Consider the following 20,930-nt stretch of genomic DNA (forward strand, 5'->3'; position numbering starts at 1 on the left):
TCAGGTAATAGGCCATTAAAAAAGGACAATTGACCACTCATAAGGAATGACTGGCTAGCCAGATAAAATCACAGTGTACACTTTACATTTTTTAAAAAAATGTGCATTGCGGTTTTATACGATTGTCCAAATCATTTGCTAGTCCTGGGCTCCCAACTTCAAGACATAAGCCAAACATGAATTATTGTGATGTTAAAATCTGGTTTTCCCCACTGTTGCTTACTACAGTGAAAACATTAACATCTAGCATATTATTCACCTCGTGGAGGAAGACCACAGAGGGCTGGAGGGCCCTGCGGTCCCCTCTGCCTGTAATATCCATGGCCAGTCCTACACAGGGTCCCCCGAGTTTCTTTCCTCCATTCGGTGATGCTCAACCTGTATAGAAATGACTCCCCAGGTAGAATAGAAAAGATGCTTATTCATATACAGATCATACCAAGCAGGAGGAATCAAATCAAAATTTGCATATGTTATGTAACATGATAATTATATGAAACCCTTCATGTGGTTTGGAGAAAGGCACACATTCCTCTTTTGAAGTATTTCAGGTAAGGCTTGAAATAGTCACTTAGTGTTTTTCATGTTTCAACACAAAACAATGGCAGTTCAGATTATCCATACACGGTTTCCTTAAGAGCAGATTAAGCAAATCAACAATTACATCTTTAGATGTAGAAGACTGAATTATGCCAAAGTTGTGGGACATTGGGACTCTTAAATCTTCCAACAGAAGCAATAGAATACAAAATAACAGAGTTGGATGGAACCTTAGAAGTCTTCTAGTCCAACCCTATGCTCAAGCAGGGGACCCTATAGCATTTCAGACAAATGACTGTCCCATCTCTCTTTTCCAGCCCTCTGGTAGTTCCCTGGTGCTCCAGAATCTTTGAAAGGGTTTGTTCAGTGCTTCCAAGATCACCTCCAGATCATGAGTTTCCACTCATTAAGTAAGGTCAGCAAAAGTGGGCACACTCTAGCTCCTGTCAATTAAGCAGTATCATCTTGTGGGAATTAGGAAATGGCTCTTTGGTGGTGCTTCTGCCTCTGAAATTCCACCCTACCAGCTCCCACCATTTTGACTTTCCTAGACTGTTAAAGGCCCTTACCTCCCTGGCTTCCAGTCAATTACTTTCTTTTTTCTTGGTATATCTGTTTTTCTTTTCATTTTTATCAGAAAGCTGTCAAGAATTGCTATGGAGCTGGATGACCTCAAAGCTGAAATAATGAACAAAATAATAAGGAGTTCAAACAGACAAGCCCCTGCCACACAACAGTCCAGACGTCACAATTGTTGATAACAAAGACAAAAAAGTCTGGATAGTGGATGGGGCAGCCCTGGAAAGAGCAGCGTAGAAGAGAAAGAACTGCAGATAATCACAAAATACTTGCAAATAGAAAAAGAATAATGTGGCAAAAGAAAGTAAATATAGTGTCAATAACTACAGGTGCTTTGGTTGCAATCCCAAAACAACTGGAGCACTATTTGAATACCATCAGCATTAACAAAACCACCACCAGTCAATTTCAAAAGACAGCTTTTGGGGGACATTTTGTATCCTGCGAAGACACCATTAACCCCGTCAACAACATCTGCCTGTGCCATGGTCCTTGATAATTTGATAACAGTCAAAAATGCCAAATCCCATCTAAAGATCTGGCTGACTGTGCACTATAATAATCATTATCATTCATATTACTATACTGGGAAAAGAAACACCAAGAAATAAAGTTGCAGTATCTATGCAGGATCACAGAGCATCCTATCTTATGGGGGGGGGGGGGGGTCATTCTGTATAGTTTCTTGTCTAAATTTGAATTTCTCAAAAGATGTGGGGCTGCAGGCAGCCCTATTTTTTAAATCTAGTTTTCTTTCTTCTTCTTCTGCTTTTATACTGTAAAAGGTTGCCTGCTTTTTCTTCGACTTGGTTGTTTATTTAGAACTCTTTATCTTCTGCCATTTCATTTTTTTAAAGGATATATTTATTTGTAAAGATCATACTTAGATTCCAGCATGGATGCATCTGATTCATGTATTTGGACTGTGGGATACTCTGTTAATGATTAGAAACTATTGCAATAGGGAGGTATTTATTACAAACTCATTATTTTATTGGACTAAATTTATTAATTTAAGTATATTTATTCCATATCTTTTTCAAATGATTATATTAAATTATATTAAATAAATCACATATACAGGTACATATCTGGATATTGACGGAGGGGTTTATTAAGTCTTATCCTATGTGCTCAACATGAATGTTATTTTTAAGGTATGTGATTTGTTTGTTCGTTTATATCCTGCCTGTATTATTTTTACAAATGACTCAAGATGCCAAACATATCCCGTGCACCTTCTTCTTCCTCCTATTTTCCCCCACAGCAGCAACCACATTATCTGGGTTTGACTGAGAAAGAGCAACCAGCCCAATCTGCCTTTCAGAGCTAAGGTAGACTTGAACTCATGGTCCCCCACGCTTTTAGCCTGGTGCCTTAACCACTGGACCAAACTGGGGCTCTCTATGCATTAATAAAATATAATATATAATATAAAAATAAAATGTACTTTTCATGGAGTTCCCTTGCCTAGATAGATGTTAAAAGCTCAATATACTGTTCTATAAATCCTTGTGAACGTCTTAAATTCTGAAGGTATCATTTTAATTGTTAGTTAAGGGGTGGAGGTTTTAGTTTCCTGAATCTGAGACTATATACTTATGTTATTGGTATTGATTATATTATTGTAAATAAAAGTAACGCTACTCATGTCATTAAGTATGTCTTTTAACAAGCACTGTATTTTGGACAACTTATGCACTCCTAAGATGCATTCTTTTTCCTGGGAACTTTTGAAATATTCATACACAGCACCTCTAATTCATTGGTAATGTCAACTGTGCAGTTGGCGAATCCAGAAAAGGAACTCCTGGGACATTATTTTACCAAGAGTATAAAACTTTACTGTATAAACGACATTGGCATAGAAGAAGAGAAACCAGCTTTGAGTTTCCCACTCAAAAGGAAGCATAGTTAATTCCCCCTTTTCCATACGGGCCACCCACAGTCCAAAACATCCACCAATCACTCCTGTTCATTTTTTAAATAGGAAATAGACAGCCACACTGGGACCTCTGCTCGGTGGTCCTTGAGATGCCAGCAATGTCTCCCAGTGCCTTCGGAAGCTGGGAAGCCATTCTCCCACCCCTCTATTCCATCCACCCCCTCCCTGTTATTATCAAGCTGCGAGCAAAGAAAAAAATGTAGATTAAAGTGTGAAGGTCTTTTTATAGTGCAAGATATATCCCTTATTGCTATATCTCTATCAATTTGTAATGGTGATATAAAATAGCATTTTTCATTTTTTTCTTACACAAAAATCATACTGCAAGAATACACATTTTAAACATGATTTTTTTTAAATAAAAAAAAACCTGATGTGGAAGATTTAAGTTTTAAGTTTTTTTTTCTTTATCAATAACAGGACAATAATTTCCTTTGTTAAGGGATTAAAAAAAATGTCATAGATTTGTTGCCACCCACTGGCTGCATTAAGAACTGCAGTCTATGCCAACGTCTCAGTTGGGGTGGGTGGCATCTTCAGCAACAATTATTCGATATGATCATTAAATCTTAGAACCCCCACTTTAATCATAAAAACATTTTTTTAATCAATCATTACATTTCATACTCAGACTTTAAAGCCCAAGTGGAACAACAAATTGGAGATTCCCATTTTGCCTACACAATGGGAAAATGTCTTAATTGCTTTATCAAAAATGTGAATCTCGGTGTCTAGAAAAGGAATAGTTGTTGGATGCAATGAAAATAAGGCTTATTAAACTATTTTGCAATTTCCTAAAATTATTATGTTTTGAGAAGATGTCATGAAACATTTTAACTTGATTTTGAGATGAGGACTTTGAAGTATTTTCAAATCTGAAGTATATACCTATTACTAAAATGAATTGCAGAACAATGGAAATAGATTTCCATTGCAGATTATGACTGGATGATTATAAAGAAATTTGGCCATTGTTTACTGAAACCTGTGTAAAATATTTAGGTTGAACTCTTCATCCATCTGTCCCTTGCAAAGCCCTTTTTCAGTACAATAATAGGGCTGAACAATAGTACAATAGTTTCAGCCTTCAGCTATGTAATTATTTCTGGAGTACTCTTTTATTTCTAGATCTTCCAACTGCTACAACACATATTCAGATTCAATTTATACTGCGTATAAAAACCCAAAACTTCATCTACGTGCCATTAAACCTGAAGCAAGTCTCACTTTACAAATAATACAGTGGGTGACCAAACCTTGAGGAATGCATGTTGCAACGAAAAAAAAAAATCAGCAAATTTAAAAGTAAATTTGCTCCGATTTCAAAAGGCAGGCAACATAAAACCTATCAGGGTGAGGTTTTGTTAGAGAGAGAAAACATCCGAAAGGAGCATCAGCTCTTAAATTAAATTATAATATGATTTACATAAATTTATACTAATTATGTTTAATTATCTATACATATAATAAATAAAAATAAATAGTTCCTAGTCAGATTTCCCAGCACTTAGCTAAACCAGTGTTTCTGAAGTGGGCAACTATAAATTTGTGGACTTCAGCTCCCAGAATGCCCCAGCTGGCACCCAGGAATGCTGGGAGGGAGGTCAATGTCCACCCTGCCTCCGCTGGAGGATTCTGGGAGATTAAGACACACCTCAAAGTTGCCAGGGTTGAGAAGCGCTGAGCTAAACCAGCCTTTCCCAAACTCGGCGACTTTAAGTCGCGTGGACTTCAGCTCCCAGAATGCCCCAGACGGCACGCAAGAACGCCGGAAGTTGACGTACACGCCGCCTTCGAGCCGGCAGCCGGGGAGCCTCGCCCCACAATTGCTACGCCCCGCCCTCTGACGCAGCGCCTGGGCGGCTCCCTCACAAACCTCGCGGCAACGGCGCGCGGCGCTCTCTTCTCGCGAGAGGCGTGGCTGTGGGACCGGGCGGCCGGGCGACGCGGAAGTGGCGGAGGCGGAGAGGCGGGTGGGCGCCGTTGGCCGCCTGGCGGGGCTTCCTTCTCTCTCCTTCCCGGCGGCCGCCCAGCCTCGCGCCCTCCGCCGCGGCCCCGACCCGCCCGGCGGGAGCGGCGGCCGGCATCCGGCGGGGCACCCTGGGCGGCAGCTGCCCCGGCCTCGCCCGGCTCTGCCCACCGGGCGCTGCGCTTTGCCCTTGAGAGGCTCCCGCGGCGGCGCCTCGGAGCCCGCCCACCCGCCGCCCCGAGGCCCCTGGGTGCCGGCTGAGAGGCGGCGCGGGCTGCCGGGCGCTGCCGGGTTTCTGCTCGGGAGCGGCGCCAGATCCGGGGCGCGGAGCCTGACAGACCGTCCGGCGAGGGGCCCCTGCGCTGCCGCCCGGCCTGAGCGCGGCCCGGGGTCGAGGCGGCGGCGGCGGCCGATGAACCCGGCGCCCTTCCGCGCTGCCAGGTGCTGAAAGAGCCGCCCGGCCTGCCCCATGGTGGGGTTCGGGGGCAACCGACGGGGCGGCCGCCTCCCCTCCTTCCTCTTCGCGGCGCTGCTGCTGGTCATCGCGGCGCTGGCCTTCAACTCCTGGAGCTCGTCGTCCCGCCAGACGGTCCTGCAGGAGGAGGTGGCCGAGCTGCAGGGCCAGGCCAAGCGGGGCGATGTGGCCCGGGGCCGGCTGGAGAAGAGGAACTCGGAGCTGCTGCTGCAGGTGGAGGCCCACAAGAAGTCCCTGGAGCAGAGGGAGGCCGACCACAGCCAGCTGAGCGGGCAGCTACAGGCCAAGGACGGCCAGGTCCGCAAGTGTGAGGACGGCAAGGTGAGAACCCCACCCCCACCCACGCCGGTGCTGCGGCTGCCGTTAGTAGCCGTTGGGTGGGGCTGCCAAAGGAAACGGGGTTTTTCCTGGCCTTTGAGAGATGAAGGTGGAGGGCCAGAGATGCCTTGGTGCCTTTCCAATACGGAGGAGCAGGGCTTCCCTGGAGGACAGGAAGATTCCTCCTCTTGATCTAATGGATATGGGCCCCATCCCAAGGCAAGAATGGGCACGAAAACGATGCCTAAAATCATTACCAACAATACGGACAGTCCTCAACTCACAACAGTTCATCTGCTTCAGAAGGATGGAAGGCTGAGTCAGACTTGAGCCTGGTGAGATTTGAACTGCCGGCTGCCTGCAATTTGGCACTTCAAATGTCACCAGGCTCCAGATTGACTCAGCCTTCCGTCCTTCTGAGGTCAGTAAAATGAGGACCTGGATTGTTGGGGGCAAGAGGCTGAGCCTAAACCACTTAGGGCTGTAAAGTGGTATATAAGTCTAAGGGCTACTGCTATTTAGTGACCGTTCAGAGTTACAGTGGCGCTAAACAAAAGTGACTTATGACCGTTTTTCACAGTTATGACCTTTGCAGCATCCCCACAGTCAGGTGATCAAAATTCAAGGCTTGGCAGCTGATGCATATTAACGATGATTGTAGTGTCCAGGAGTCACATGATCCCCTTTTGTGATGTTCTGATCAGCAAAGTAAATGGGGAAGCCAGATTCACTTAACAACTGTGTGACTCACTTAACAACATCAATGATTCACTTAACTGCGGCAAGAAGTGTCATGAAATAGGGCAAAACTCACTGAACAAATGTTTCACTTAACAAATTTTGGGCTCAGTTGTGCTCCTAAGTCAGGGTTGTCCAAACTTGGGAACTTTAAGACTTGTGGAATTCTGGGAGTTGAAGTCCACAAGTCTTAAAGTTCCCAAGTTTGGACACCCCTGTCCTAAGTCGAGGACTACCTAATTAAAATGCTGTAAGCAAACAAAACAAACAGGGGAAGGGAGGTAATGCAGCTGCCCCACCAGCTCCCCATCCCCTGGGGTCACCAGCCTTGCTCACATAGTTCAGGATATGCTTCAGTTCGTTCTTGTGAAGCAAGGTTGGGTTGTGGGATTTCAGTCCCTACTTCAACTCTAGGCATCTGCAGGGAAAACATGCTGCTTTCTGCAAATTACTTCTTGGGCACAGGGTGTGAGGTGGTAGCTGCCCTGGTCAGCTTAAAATACCTGCCGCCTCTTAAGAGGCAAGCCATTAAAAAAAAAGCAGCATGTGTTTTCTAAGACATCAAGTGAAATACTTTTGTTTTAAGCCAAAGGGGGAAAAAAGGATCTGAAAGTCTCATCCCTCCAGGGAGGACTTACATTCTCACCCCATCTATCTCTGAGGCTCTCGGCAAAAGAATGGCCTGCCCCTAGTCGGAGCTGTCTTCAGAATCATTCACTGTAGAGAATTTTATTCTCGGAACAGGAATCTGTACTACTTCACTACTTATTTTTTGTTTTTAGGTCAAACTTCAGAGCAACATATCATACCAGATGGCAGACATACGTCGCTTAAAGGGTAAATGTTTTTATAGCTAAATAACACAGAACAGTAAAACATGCTCGCTTGACATTTTGGAAGACAGCTACAAGTGTAACCTCCCCTACTTTGTGTGGACTGTTGTAATTTCTCTTTAGAATATTTGGCTACATAAATATTATAAATGTACTAGAATATGAAACGTTAAACATGGGCAGCATCTCTGAAAAATATCCATTACCTTCTGGACTTTTTAAAATGGGCCTCAAATATCAAAACAACAGCCGCTATTGTTTTGTAACAAAGTAGCTTTGGAATAAGGATTGAGAATGGTATATTTTGTTTTATTTCACTTCAGTAACGTAGGTGTGTGTGTGTGTAAAACATTATCTACATACATACCCTGTTTCCCTGAAAATAAGACCTCCTTGGATAATAAGCTCAATCGGGCTTTTGAGCATACACTAAAATAAGCCCTGCCTCGGAAATATTGCAATATTCCACACTCACCGCCTTCTGCACCTCAAAAATAATAAAACCTCCCTGAAAATAAGACCTTGTCTTATTTTCAGGGAGACACGGTACTATTGTGGAAAATTACCCAGCCAAAAACAAAGCTAAGTTTAAAGTATGGAGCACTTTTTAAAAATTGTTCAAATAATTTTACTTTGGCTTAGAACAACTTGCTGAATTGCGTCAAGAATTCTTACGACAAGAGGACTATCTTCATGAATACAAGAAAAACAATACACAACTCCTTAAAAGATTGGAGTATGAAAGGTGAGAGATTAAATGTGAACAAAAGTAATCCAGTTATAAGACATTTTTTGTTGCCAGGTCAGCTCATTTGTTTATGACCTTTAGGGTCAGCGTTGAGTAATAATCTTTCATGCTTGCTGTATAAAATAGGTTAAATGTTTGGTCACAGCCGCGTTGTTTGATGGGTCAATACGGCTTTATAATTATTAAGGAGGAGGAGAATGGAACACATTTTGCTTTGCTTGTTTGTACAAATAAAATCTGCAAATAGAATACAGTTCTCCAAAGTAAATAGACAATGTAAAATGGTCAATTTACTGGTGTTTACAGAGAGTGCTGCAGTAGTATGCTGCTGTATTTGGGTTCATGACTGATCAAGATTTTTGTGAAGGAGTTCCTCAAAAATGTTAGAGACCCTGTCTGTCTGCCTCACAACTCTCCTGTTTGCCTGTGACCTTTATCTGGGTCAAGTGTTGATCTTTCTGTCATACAATTCATCATAGCCAATTTGCAAGGCAGATACAGCTCGCAATCGCCCTGAGTTTTGAAAAGAACTTTTCTTTTTTTTTTCTTTTTTTCTTGAAAAAGTTTTATACAAACAAATTTTCCCCCTTTTAACCCCCCCACCATACAATATAAATCACATACAGATACTATGCCCCCTCCCCTCCCCCCAACCCCCCCCCAAAATTCTCATTCAAATATTATACCAAATACTTTACCCCTCCCCCCCCTCTTAAAGTAAATTACTCATTCACATATTGTACCCCCTCTCCTCCCAACAATCACAATATAAGTTTCTCTTAAAGTAACAATAGCCCATTAATCCCATCTTCTAAGCTAATTTAACATATATAACTCATAATATAAATTTCTCTTAAAATAACAATATTTCATTAATCCCATCTTCTAGTTTATTTATATAAATAACTTTTCAAGTATACTAGGACCTCTGCCATTTTTGAAAGCGTTGAGGAATCTGGTAGGGAAGTATCCTGAAACAATGACCGATGGATATCGGCTGGTCTTGGCTTCCTATAAAGGTCTCTTAATGTATTCAGTGTGTTATGCAGAAAAGAGCTATGCTAGGCAGATCATAAATGATAGAAAAACTGTCAATCTCCGTTCTAAATTCCACTCCATCTTGGTTCTAGTTTTCAGTGTGGGCAACAAATCAAGGAACTAAGAATACAACATGAAGAAGATATGAAAAAAATGGAGGAACAAGTTATGCAGGACCAGAAGGTACATCGTTCTCTTTGCGAGGGGTGAATCCAGGGGTCTCCCGCCTGTTTTTGCTCCCTTCCTACATGGGGATAAGATGGGACTAGCAAGGAGCAGACTTGGTAACACTAGTTGTTGTATCGGGGTAGAGTTTTTATTTTGTTACACTTGGGCTGTAAGAAAGTAGGTGAGGCAAAGGTGAAAAGAAAGACAGATGATTTCTATATGTTGATTCTAACAATGAAATATAAAGCATCCGATTGACTAAAAGATAATGTTTTCCTTGTAAGTTTAGCTTTTAATGCTTAAGGAACATTTTCACAGCAGGCCTCCCACAGGAGCCAATTCACCAAAGACATTGAGAGAGGATTGAGTGAGAGTCCAAAAGTAGTGAAGGCAACTCAAAAACTGAATGAAGTTAAGAATGAAGCACCATCGACAAACAATATATCAGATGGCAAAGGTCTGTGTGGGACAACTGTGGTAAGGCATCAGGGTCCCTCTGGCACTCATGGGAGGATGGCAAATACTTGCCTGGCACGTTACGTGGCCAGGCTACAGACCTGGTGGCACTGCACAGTTCAATCATCAGAGCTTTGGAGGAGGGGAGGGGGTTCAATCTGACTGCAGCAGGAGGTTAGGCGAGGTAACGCTCCTCTGTTACCGTTCCAACTCCCTTCCCTGGGACAGACTGAAGGCCCCTCGTCTTAGAGCTCCAGTGGATGGTGCAGCAAAGGGGGAAATGTCTTCTTTTGACAGAAAAGATTAAACTCGGAGATGACGCAGGCATGCCTGGAATAGAAGAGAATGACCCTGCCAAAGGTGAAGAAACACTCACTGGTTGGTATCTCAAATCTAAGGTTGGCTGTCTCCTGCCTTTCTGCTCACTCCATAGACAGATATTTGAATTGATAAATGGGGCCCAGGATATTTAAAAATGCTACTCTGATAAAGAAGATTGGTGATGTTTTCCTTGCTCATGCAGTAAAATACACTGGCAGCATTGTTTCTGGGTTCTTAATTATGTTGTTTTTCAGTTGATGTTCACAGTTGGCACTAACCGCTTAATGTCCCATCCTGATCTGAAATATGAGCCATATGGGCTGTAAGTCAGGACTTCTTCATGGAAGTCCTGACACTAGTTAGGAAATGTTCTAAGACCTTCCTTTTTAAATGGGTTGTAGTAAGAAGAAGAGCCTTTTAGATTCTTTTTGGATTCTTAAAACTTGTGAGAGATTGCTATGTTGACAGAGGACTTCTGTGTATTGTCTGGTCCCAAGTCTGAGGCAATGTATATTTATTAATATATGCAGTGTTTTTTCTACAAATCTGGAATTGCACATTTTTATTCATTGGTCGTTAATACTGGTAGATGCTGTAATCCGCAAATCCTTCAGGGCTGTTAGGCTAGAGACGTGATTCTCTGATCTTCCCCCAGGAATTGGCATTATGACCGTTATAACTAGGGAGGCTTATGGTGAACACCTACATTTGCTTAGGGCCACAGCTGGATCTGTAACAGTCTGTCTCCTGTATCAAACATTGGTCTTCAGCAGAATTATTTGTTTGGACTCTTGAACCAAGTGCTAAATAATTGCTTTTTAATATGTTTAATTAGTATTTACAGATGTGAGTCATGGTATGGATTTGTGTCTTTAGCTTTGAAGAAGCCACTTTTTTCAACTTCTCAAAATCAGCATCTGCCTGGTGGAAATGTTTTCACAGAGAAAACCCATACAGGTGAGATCATGCGTCCTGGGTGAAAGTGGTGTTGATTTGCCCTTCATCGTGAGCTTTTCTCTGTGACCTTCAACTCTGCCTTTGCATTTTTGTCTGCTCCAGGGGCAAATGAGGGTAATACTGATATAGTAAACCAGGTGCCACCAAACTACCTTCAGCGGGCAATTCCTGATCACACATTGGACATTCCAAAACCAAAAAAACAGCTTGCAAAACAGACTTCCAAGGAGAGAGTCAACGACTTTCAGAGAATGAAGCAAAGTGAGTCAGTCCATGATAATTGAGCATAATTGCATGTGTTATCTTAAGTTCATTAAAACTCCTAATATCTACCAGCTGGCTTAAGTATATTTGTATTCAGATGTCTTTGTTTTTAAAAATCTTAGCCATTAATTGCTGCACTATAAATCCATCTCAGAAGCTCAGAGCTGTATCTTCTAGCATTCATACCCAACAACAACAAAAAAACAATTACCTCCCATGTTACATATTAATTGCATTCTTCAGATTCTTGAATTCATGATGTAAATTTGTGGAAGCTGCAAATCTACATCATGAACACAAAAGGATCTGCAGACCACTTTTACGCTGCCTGATATCAGTGCGAATGATATCATGGGCCATAAGAAAAACACTGAATGAGAGCTAAATGTGCATGGGAAGATGCCAAGGAGGAAGCCACCAGACTCCAAAAAGCACATTGCTGTTCAGCTCGAGTTTGCCAGAGACCACTTGGGTGACCTAGCCAGTCACTTTTGTGGGCCAATAAGGAAAGAACTTACGAAATGCATTGGAGCTGAGAAACATGTTTGAAGAAAACAAAAACTGCAATTCAAGGAAAGAACCGCATCCTGCCTGTGAGATGTGGGACTTGGAGAATCAAAGCCTGGAAGAGCTTGGCAAAATCAAGATTTTTCAGTGAGGACAAATTCAGAATCTAAGCTTTGGGTTGGAAAAAACGGCAGGTATAAAATGAAGAAAACCCTATAGGACAGGAATCCATGTCAAAAAAATATCTGGTTGTTTTGGTGGTTCACAAGCGGGATATGAGCTAGCTCTGTGATTGAGTTGCAAAAAATGCAAATGCAGTATTAGGCTATATTAACAAATTTTAGCATGGAGATCAAGAGAAATGATTCTGTGTTGGTGAAATTTATTTATTTACGTCCCACCTAATATTTTTATAAACAACTCAAGGCAGCAAACATATACAGTACTTCTTCCTTCTGTTTTCCTCACAACAACAAACTTGTGAGTTGGGCTGAGAGAGAGTACCTGGCCCAAGGTCACCCAGCAGCCTTTCGTGGCTAAGGTGGGATGTGAATTCACAATCTTCTTACTAGTCTTACCAGCCTTAACCACTAGACCAAACCGCCTAGACCTTTGTCTAGATCAGGGGTGTCAAACTCAAGGCCCATGGGCTGGATGCGGCCCACAGGAGGCTTAGATTTGGTCCACGGGGCCACCCTGGAAACAGTGAAGGACTGGCCTGTGGTGCCTCTGCCAGCGAAAACTGAGCTCGGGAGCCTGTGACGGCCTCCTGCAACCCTCTCTCTTTTGGGCCACCACAGGTGCCCCTGACACGAGTGATGTCGAGCTAGCCACGCCTACTCTGGCCACTCCCACCCGGCCCCCAAGGTCAAGCACAACCCTGATGCAGCCCTCAATGAAATCGAGTTTGACAACCCTGGTCTAGCCCTGTGTGATGGTGAGCCTATGGCACGCATGCCAGTGCCATCACCAGCTGCTCTTCTGGTTTCTGGCACATGCATGTGTGCCATCCAGCTCATCTTTGTGCACACAGAGCGCCAGAAACCCAAAAACCAGCTGGCATGTGGTGTATGCGCACCGTCCAGCTGGTCCTTGGTTTTCCAGTGCGCACATGCGCGCACGCATTCCGGTTCGGGCACTTGGTGCCGTAAAGTTTCGCTATCACTGGCCTAGACTATTGTATCCCACTCTGGGCACAGCATTCAAGGAAAGACTCTGACCAATGGCAATATGCCAGATACGATGGGAACGAGGGTGGGAAAAACCTTGGAGGAATGGTTGAAGGTGTTGAGCATAACCTGGAGAAAACTATGCGGAGATGTGATTTCTTTCTTGATGTATTTTAAAGGGGTGTCAGCAATAGGTGCAAGGAAGAGTTTAGTCACCCACAGGACTGTCCCAATTTTTTGCAACCTTGTTTACAGTGGGGATTAAGCGAATGGTTTGCGCTGGGTGTGTTTTTGCTGAAAACCAAAACTAAAGGCCTGTTTTCAGCAAAATCAACATAAAATGTGCTTACGTGACCATGGGACACTGCAAATGGCCTGAGCATCAGAAGTGCAGCCATGGGACCACATGATGGGGGGTAACCGTCGGAACTTTGAATCCAGGCCGTAAGTACCCCAAGAGAGTTCTGTCCTAACTTCAAATGTTCGCTCAATGACTGGTCATAGGTTGAGGACTACCTGTAGATCCTTTTCAGCAATGGAAAAGGGTGCCTATTAAAGAGAGGCCTTTAAAGAGAGCCTGGAGGGCTCCCTCTTTGGGATGCTGTAGAAGTGGATTCCTGCACTTGAGCAGAACGTTGGATTGGATGACCTCTGGGTCCCTTCTGCAATTAGATTCTGATTAACAGGGCTTAGATAAAACTGATCTGAAGCTCAGCTCTTGAGACCTTTTGTACTGTGTGATCTTTGAAACATAAAATGCCGTTTTTGTATACTTCAGTAATAGTAATAATAAGGTCCTCGGGAAGGACTGAATAAATGGACAAAATTGCCAAATCCAGTCTGAACATTTGGCTGACTACGCAACGAACCATAATAACAGAATACAGAGTTGGAAGGGACCTTGAAGGTCTTCTAGTCTAACCCCCTGCTGAAGCAGGAAACCCTGTGCCATTTTGAACAAATGGCTGTCCAGTCTCTTCTTGAAAACCTCTAGTGGGATAGGGAGAAGGGATAGAAAGGAATGGGATTGAATAGCAATAGAATAAATTGGCCAAGTGTGATTAGACTCTCAGTGTACAGACAAAGAACAATGCCATACTCATAGATCATAAATCACAAAATATAATCATAAGATTAAAAAACAAGTGATAAATCATAAGTTACCAATAGGAGAAGGTAGTAGGAAAAATGAGAAGTGAGGAAGTTGAGAAGATGACAAGGCAATACAGCCTACTACATGGGTAACTATCTTCAGGCATCAGACAGTGCTGTGGGAGTTGGGTGTTTAGCAGAGTGATGGCATATGGGAAGAAACTGTGTCTAGTTCTTTTGCCATGCAATGCCCTATAGTGGCATTGCATGCCAAAGCAACTAGTGTTGGAGCATTTACAACTTCTGGAGGAAAGTTGTTCCACTGATTAATTGTTCTGTCCGGATATTTCTTCTTAGTTCTAGGTTGTTTCTCTCCTTGATTAGTTTCCACCCATTGCTTCTCCTCCTGCCCTCTGGTGCTTTGGAGAATAGGTTTCCTCCCTCTTTGTGGCAGTGCCTGAGATATTTGAACATTGCTATCATCTCACCCCCAGTCCTCCTTTTCATTAAACTAGACTCCTGTTTCTATTTCTGTCCCAATTTTTTCCCTTTCTTTTCCCCAAGGTGTCAGTGTTGCAATTAAGTCTTTTTCAGAAGTAGCTTTTACTTACAAATCATGCCCAGTCCTGCGTTCTAGGATCCTCATGAATACACCTGAATCATACTTGGCCTTCTGAAACTTGATGAAACCAGCTTTCTCCTGTGGGGAGCTAATGGATGTGGGCGCATTTCCTGGGCTCCAGTGGGTCAAGTAGCTTCTGTCAGCAAGTAGAACTTGTTATAAAAAGCTCTCAAAATATTCTTGGCTCCAAAAATGAACACTATTCAGAGCCTGCCTTGTTTGCAAGGTTAAACTATGGTAGTAGTGAAAACTTAGAAAGCTAGCAGTTCTTTACTGCTGGTATTTTTAATTACAGCTCTTTGGGTTTCACAGAGCGGTTGGAGTTTGACAATTCTACTTATCCAGAACATGCACCAGTTTGCCCATTCCTTTGGCTGGGGTCTCAGCCTGCCATCATTAAGGCAGCCCATCTGCTCTCACCTAGGGGATGAACAAAAAATGATCCTCCTTGGGAGAGCACAAACGATTCCCATTCCTATGCAGGACCTACTAAAAGAGTGCATGTGAAGAGCATCCAAAGGACAAACCTTTTTAGTGCTTCTGCTTTTAGGGCCCACCTCCTTTAGGCTGGAGCTAAATAACCCAGCCACTCTATCAGAACAGGACATGTCTGGAGATGTTATGTCACCCCAGCCTCCAAACTCAAGGCAGCAGGCTGGCGGTGGTAGAGCTGCAGAAAGAGGCAGGTAAAGTCTTTGACCCTTTCATCCTCCTAGCTTCCCATCAGTGGAAGCATCTTTCCTCAGGTTTTGTTGTTTTTCCAGATAGTAAACTGAGGACTTGAACAGTTTGATTGGTTTCTATCTTTGTAGATAATTAGAAATAAGAATTACATTATATTTATTTACCACAAATTTTGGAACAATATTTATGAAACTCACAACGTGTATGCCCTCTGCTTGACTGTTTCTGTATGTGTGTGAGAAAGTGGTTGCACTCAAAAGTTTGTGAGAGATGCTTTGGAGGGAACCCTGGAAGGATTTGCAAGTTGATTTTGTAAGCATTCCCAGCCTCCTCTTGCTTTCTTTCACTATCTGATAATGGGCATTGGGCTCCAGTTCAGTGGTGGATTGCAGGCGGTACACTCCGGTACAGGCGTACTGGAGTCTGCCCGGAGCACCGGATACCGTTCCGGTACAATGCTTCAGAGGGCCCAAACGCCCGCCCGAGCTCCTTACCTGCCTTTAAAGGCTTCCACTCACACGCATGGCATGTACAGAGCCTGCACGATGCTATCCTGAGCAGCTGGAGTGTCGCAGAGGCGGTAAGATACATGCCCGCGCTGCGCATTTCCATGTGGACACGGCCAGGCCCGTTCCAACCGTTCCAACTGGTACAGTTGGAACGGGACCTCAGTTCATCCACTTAATATGGCACCATTCTTGCAATGTACAAGAAGTAGTTTTCTTCAGCTTAATTTGTTTTCATTGTGAAATTTCGTTTCACAATTCGTACTTTTCTAAAATATTGGGAATTTTTCTATAGGCTGGAGCATGTTACTTATTGTAAATTTAGCTCAAGTGACCAGGCATTTTCATCAGCTCAGATAAATGGAAGTGAAGGTATGCTTAAAAAGTATTCAACCAGTATAAATTGGTTACTTGCCTTCATTTAAAGCAAGCATTTAAAATCTCTGCATGAAAAACACAGCACATTGAGCTTTGGAAAATAACGATTCTGTGACAAAATTAGGAGTTGTTTAATATGTGAGATTTTAGACATATCTTCCTAGTTATTTAGCCAAAAAGGCGATAGTCCTTTTCCTCACAACAGAAGTAAGGATTGTGTAACACGAAGTAAAATGTCTACTCTTGACTCATATTGTGATTTTTTTCCCCTATGAAGTTCTGTATAACAAATACCTTTCCGGGGGCTTCTAGTGCTGAAAGAGCTGGAAATTCCCTTTCCACAACTTTATGGACAGATGACATTGAGGCCTCCCCTCTCCCACTCTCCCTGCCCCCCCCCCTGCCCCCTCCTCCTCCTCCTGGCTTCTGACTCATCCTTTGCCTACTTCACAGGCCGGTTCTTTGATGAGAACGAGTCCCCCGTTGATCCTCAGCATGGATCTAAGCTGGCCGATTATAATGGGGATGATGGGAACGTGGGTGAGTATGAGGCAGACAAGCAGGCTGAGCTGGCCTACAATGAGGAAGAGGATGGTGATGGTGGTGAAGAAGACGTCCAAGGTGAGCTTGGGCCTTGTCTCCATCCCATTCACTTAATTTCATCATGTAAAAAACTCTTTTGAGATTTGTGTAGTTATTTAGCTGATAGGAAAAGACTTTCGGCACCTGAGATTTGACTATCTTTTTGGGGGTACTTTTGGGGTGGAATGTTTCCAAAATTGAAGCTGTTTTCTTGAAACTGCTTTTTTTGAATCAAATTTAAATCTAGCAGCTGATCTTAAACTGGAGTATATAATTGAACTTACAGTACTCTGCTTTGGAGCAACTAGCTGGGATTTTGAGGCCACTCTAGCAGAAACGGTGTAGACTGTGATCTTTCAAAGCAAGCAAGGACAGGTCTAAGGAGATTCTCAAATCATCCAGGTCATCCAGGCTGTCCCAAAGGTGCTTTTTCAAGAGGCAACTGGACTTTCTAGTTTTTCTTTGAAGACATTTCACTTCTTATCCAAGAAGCATCTTCAGCTCTAAGCTGAAGAAGCTTCTTGGAAAACCTCTTTGGAATAAGCAAGGACAATTTAATTAGTCTTCAAGGTGCCACAGAGTGCATTTGCTGCAGAAAACCCCTGTGAGGCACTTAACCCAAAGGGCAGATGGAACCCAGTGATCCACAAGTGTTCATGGATTTAAAAATCCACCAATACTGACACTAGCATATAAAAAGAGCAAGCTTCATTCCCTGCTAGCACTGAAAATATTAGCTAGTTGGGTGATAAAATCTCCACAAGAAAACACCAATCCTGAGCTTCAAATATTGTCTTCTATTGGATTTAGAAAGGATCTCTCTAATAGGATGAGAGGGGAACATTAAATGATGAAGTGAAAGGTGAGGTTATAAAACACGACACTTCTGAAATGTCTCTGTTCTCCGGAATGTCTGGCCAAATCAGGGGTGAGTAATCGGCAGATGGCGTGTGCCTCACTGCAGCCAGAGCAGCTGGGTCTGAAAATTGGACCCGTTTGGGAGGAAGTGTATAAGGCAAAGGGGGGGTGGGGGGCAGCCAGCTTTATAAAACGTAAAGCAACCCTGGGCTTTGTCCCCTCAAGACCAGGCAGGAGACACCTTGAAATCACTTGCTCTGGGTCATGTGATTATAGGGCAGGGGTGTCCAAACTTGGCAACTTTAAGACTTGTAGATTTCAACAGCAGAGCTGGCTGGGGAATTCTGGGAGTTGAAGTCCACAAGTCTTAAAGTTGCCAAGTTTGGACACCCCTGCTATAGGGCTTCAGATGGAGCAGCTGGCCAATCATGGCCCCTCCCATAGGGGTCATTGGGGAAACTTGGTCTCAATCTTCCTTTCTAGTCCAACTTCAGACTGCATCTTCCTTCGAGCAGCTTCTTCCTGCATGCCACATTGCATCCTGTTCTCTTCAGTCTTGAATCAGATAAACTGAGAAGTCCCAGCATCCTTTACATCATTTATTTTCTGTTTTGTTAGATTGGAAAGTAAAAAACCCCAAAACCAATCGGTCCAGTTTTCGGTTAAGGACAGGCCTAATGGGCAAATTATTTAATTCCCAAACCAAGGTTGGGGGAAGGGGGGAGGGCTGAGAAATCTGGACTCACCCATTGCATTGATGTTGCAGTAGTACAGGCACCCCAATAATCCCACCCAGGTGTGGAAAGGGAAAGGCAGCCTTTGCAGCTAGATGTTCCTCCATGTCTCCCCTCTTCTCCCCCATTGGTGGGAGAGGAACTGAAGGTTGATTTTCCTCCTTGCGTTGCAGATGATGAGGAGAGGGAGCTCCAAATGGATCTGGCGGACTATGGGAAACCACGCTTCAATGATGTCCTTTAAAGGCCCGATGACTTTCTTCTGAGAGATGATGCAAGTCTTCAGTGCTTGGTGCAAAAGACCCAGGAGGCCAGAGACAGTGCGCTGTTTGACCTGAAAGGTAACATGCAGTGATGTGCGTACGGTGGGTTCCAGCCCTTTGCAAGTAAGAGATGCTTTGTCCTAGAAGATGAGCAGTGGATAGTTCCTGGACTGGGCTGTAAGACTGTTCCTTTTCTGTAATTTTTGTGTTAATAATTAACATTGCAAAATAATTTTACATGTTTCTGAAATAAAGTGAATGTGTACAGTTTGTATCTCATACATAGTCATGACTTCATTGCAGAAAAAATATATAGATGGAACATTGAAGCAGCAATGTATTTAATTCATGCAAGCAAATTGTTTTGTCTTGTGACTTGTATTTTATGGTAACAATTCATTTTGAAAAAAATAAGACTGAAAATATATGATACGTGATTATGAAGGAATTTTGTTTAACACAACTCTGCAAGGTCTGTGTGGCAGTGACACCATATGGGAAGTTGTCCTAGGAGAGTGAGTGATGTTACCCATAGCAAATGTTTTGCAAACTATTCTCATTTTATATATAAATGTATTTTATTAGGCTCTAAATCGACGAACAGTATTTTGAGCATTCAAAAGCTAGTCTACTAACCCACGTTTTTCTTTACAGCAGTGGGCTTTTGATTGTATGCAATGATAGATTAATTCATTCAGACTTGCTTAAAACTGCCACCTTGGATCTTTTAAATTCATTCCTCTTGAAACCTGTTGTGTCCCTCAGCTCCTGAGGGATGCTCAGTTCTTTTTAAGGAAAGTACTGCTGGAGAGATTCTGCATGAAAATGGGAAAGGGGTCCCCAGGCATGCATGTACAGCCAAGGGCATCTTCCGTCTCCTGGGGAGGGCAGGGCCAGAAGGAGCGAGTACTTTGGGACATTCAGAGCAACGGTGACATCCTGACAGTGACAGGCTATTAACCCAGACAATTTTATCAGCAAGGGCTCTGGGAATAAAACCTTTAAGCCCTACATGAACAGGGTTGATCGTCTTTCACTACAGATCGCTCTTACTTAATGATAGTGGTCGGGAGTGGAAATTCCCAATGCCGTCGCTAAGCAAGTCAAAGTGCAGTGTGACATGAACATGCTACTTAGGTTGGCAGCTTCAACATTTCAGGTTGCCATTGTTAAATGAATTCTGTGGTGTTAATTGCAATCCACATGGTTGCCCCTTGTGCCCTCCTACTGCCTTCCCAATTGACTTTGATTGTGGGAAGCCAGCAGTGAAGACCACAAATAGTGATTATTATTTTTTTAAAAAAGTGACTGCAGAACCATGGGATGCTGCAACATTATAATTGAGAGTCAGTTGCCGAACATCTTGATCGAGATCACACGACTGCAGGTGTGCTTTGACCATTGTAAGTACAAGGACCGCTTGGCTCAGTGCTGTTGTAAATTGAGTTACTGAATTAAATTAACTTTATTGGATTTCTAGACCGCCCCTCTCTCAAAAGAGACTGGGGCAGTGTACAGTGGTCATTAAGCGAGGACCACCTGTATCTCTGTGCTCAGGTTAAAGTTCAGTTTTGATGAATAAAGCCCATTTGTGATCATTGCATTACACTGAATTTCATTAGAAAATCATTCATTTCTGACAATTAAAATAGAAGTCTCTACCTGGGATTCTTTTGAGCCATAAGACGAAAGCAGGGCCCCTCAAGGGGGATTGTTCTGCCTGAAACTTTTCTTTTTATGCTGTAAAAAACTGCTATATTTACACATAAATATAAGGCTGAATCTGCAGCCCTGTCCTGTTCTTCCTAAACCCCCCACTCCCGTCTGTCTTTATGTTGCAACTGATGAACTGACAAGACTATTTACAAAGCTAGGTGTCATTTTGTAAATCTGCTGTTGAAATTGAACATTTAATAAGAGTTTAATAAAAGCTTAATATAGCTTCTGTGTCGGCCTTTGTGTTACTTTCTCCTCTTGGCAACGCAGTTAAGTGAAATGAAGATTTCCCACATCTTCAACAAAATTTTGTGTTTAACGCAGTTGCTTATGTGTACACATTTTATTTAAATATAATCCTCTCTGTAGATGTGTTTTGGTCAACTCTGCCCAGTTTTCCAACCTCTCCAGATTAATTACAAACTTCATTTCCCCAATTTCCCTTCCATCTCATTGTCCTGCTCACTGCA

General features: G+C 43.0%; 1 protein-coding gene across 3 annotated transcripts; it reads left to right on the forward strand.

Annotated features, from left to right (window-relative positions):
- Nucleotides 1-5,287: 5,287 nt before the first annotated feature.
- On the forward strand, nucleotides 5,288-20,685 carry GOLM2 (golgi membrane protein 2). Of its 3 annotated transcripts, none has more exons than XM_081965125.1 (10): nucleotides 5,288-5,829; nucleotides 7,347-7,401; nucleotides 8,040-8,142; nucleotides 9,276-9,366; nucleotides 9,673-9,808; nucleotides 10,105-10,185; nucleotides 11,005-11,085; nucleotides 11,188-11,346; nucleotides 16,761-16,928; nucleotides 18,655-20,685. In XM_081965125.1, exons 1-10 carry the CDS (start codon nucleotides 5,503-5,505, stop codon nucleotides 18,723-18,725), a joined length of 1,272 nt encoding a protein of 423 aa, XP_081821251.1. In that variant the 5' UTR covers nucleotides 5,288-5,502; the 3' UTR covers nucleotides 18,726-20,685. The 3 variants fall into 3 exon arrangements, with proteins under 3 accessions (XP_081821251.1, XP_081821250.1, XP_081821252.1); XM_081965124.1 differs by having other exon boundaries at nucleotides 5,317-5,829; nucleotides 9,670-9,808; XM_081965126.1 differs by having other exon boundaries at nucleotides 5,317-5,829; nucleotides 9,670-9,808; nucleotides 16,761-16,847.
- The last annotated feature ends 245 nt before the right edge of the window (nucleotides 20,686-20,930 follow it).

This window comes from Natrix helvetica, assembly GCF_964273705.1.
Source record: "Natrix helvetica genome assembly, chromosome: 12".
Classification (NCBI taxonomy): domain Eukaryota; kingdom Metazoa; phylum Chordata; class Lepidosauria; order Squamata; family Natricidae; genus Natrix; species Natrix helvetica.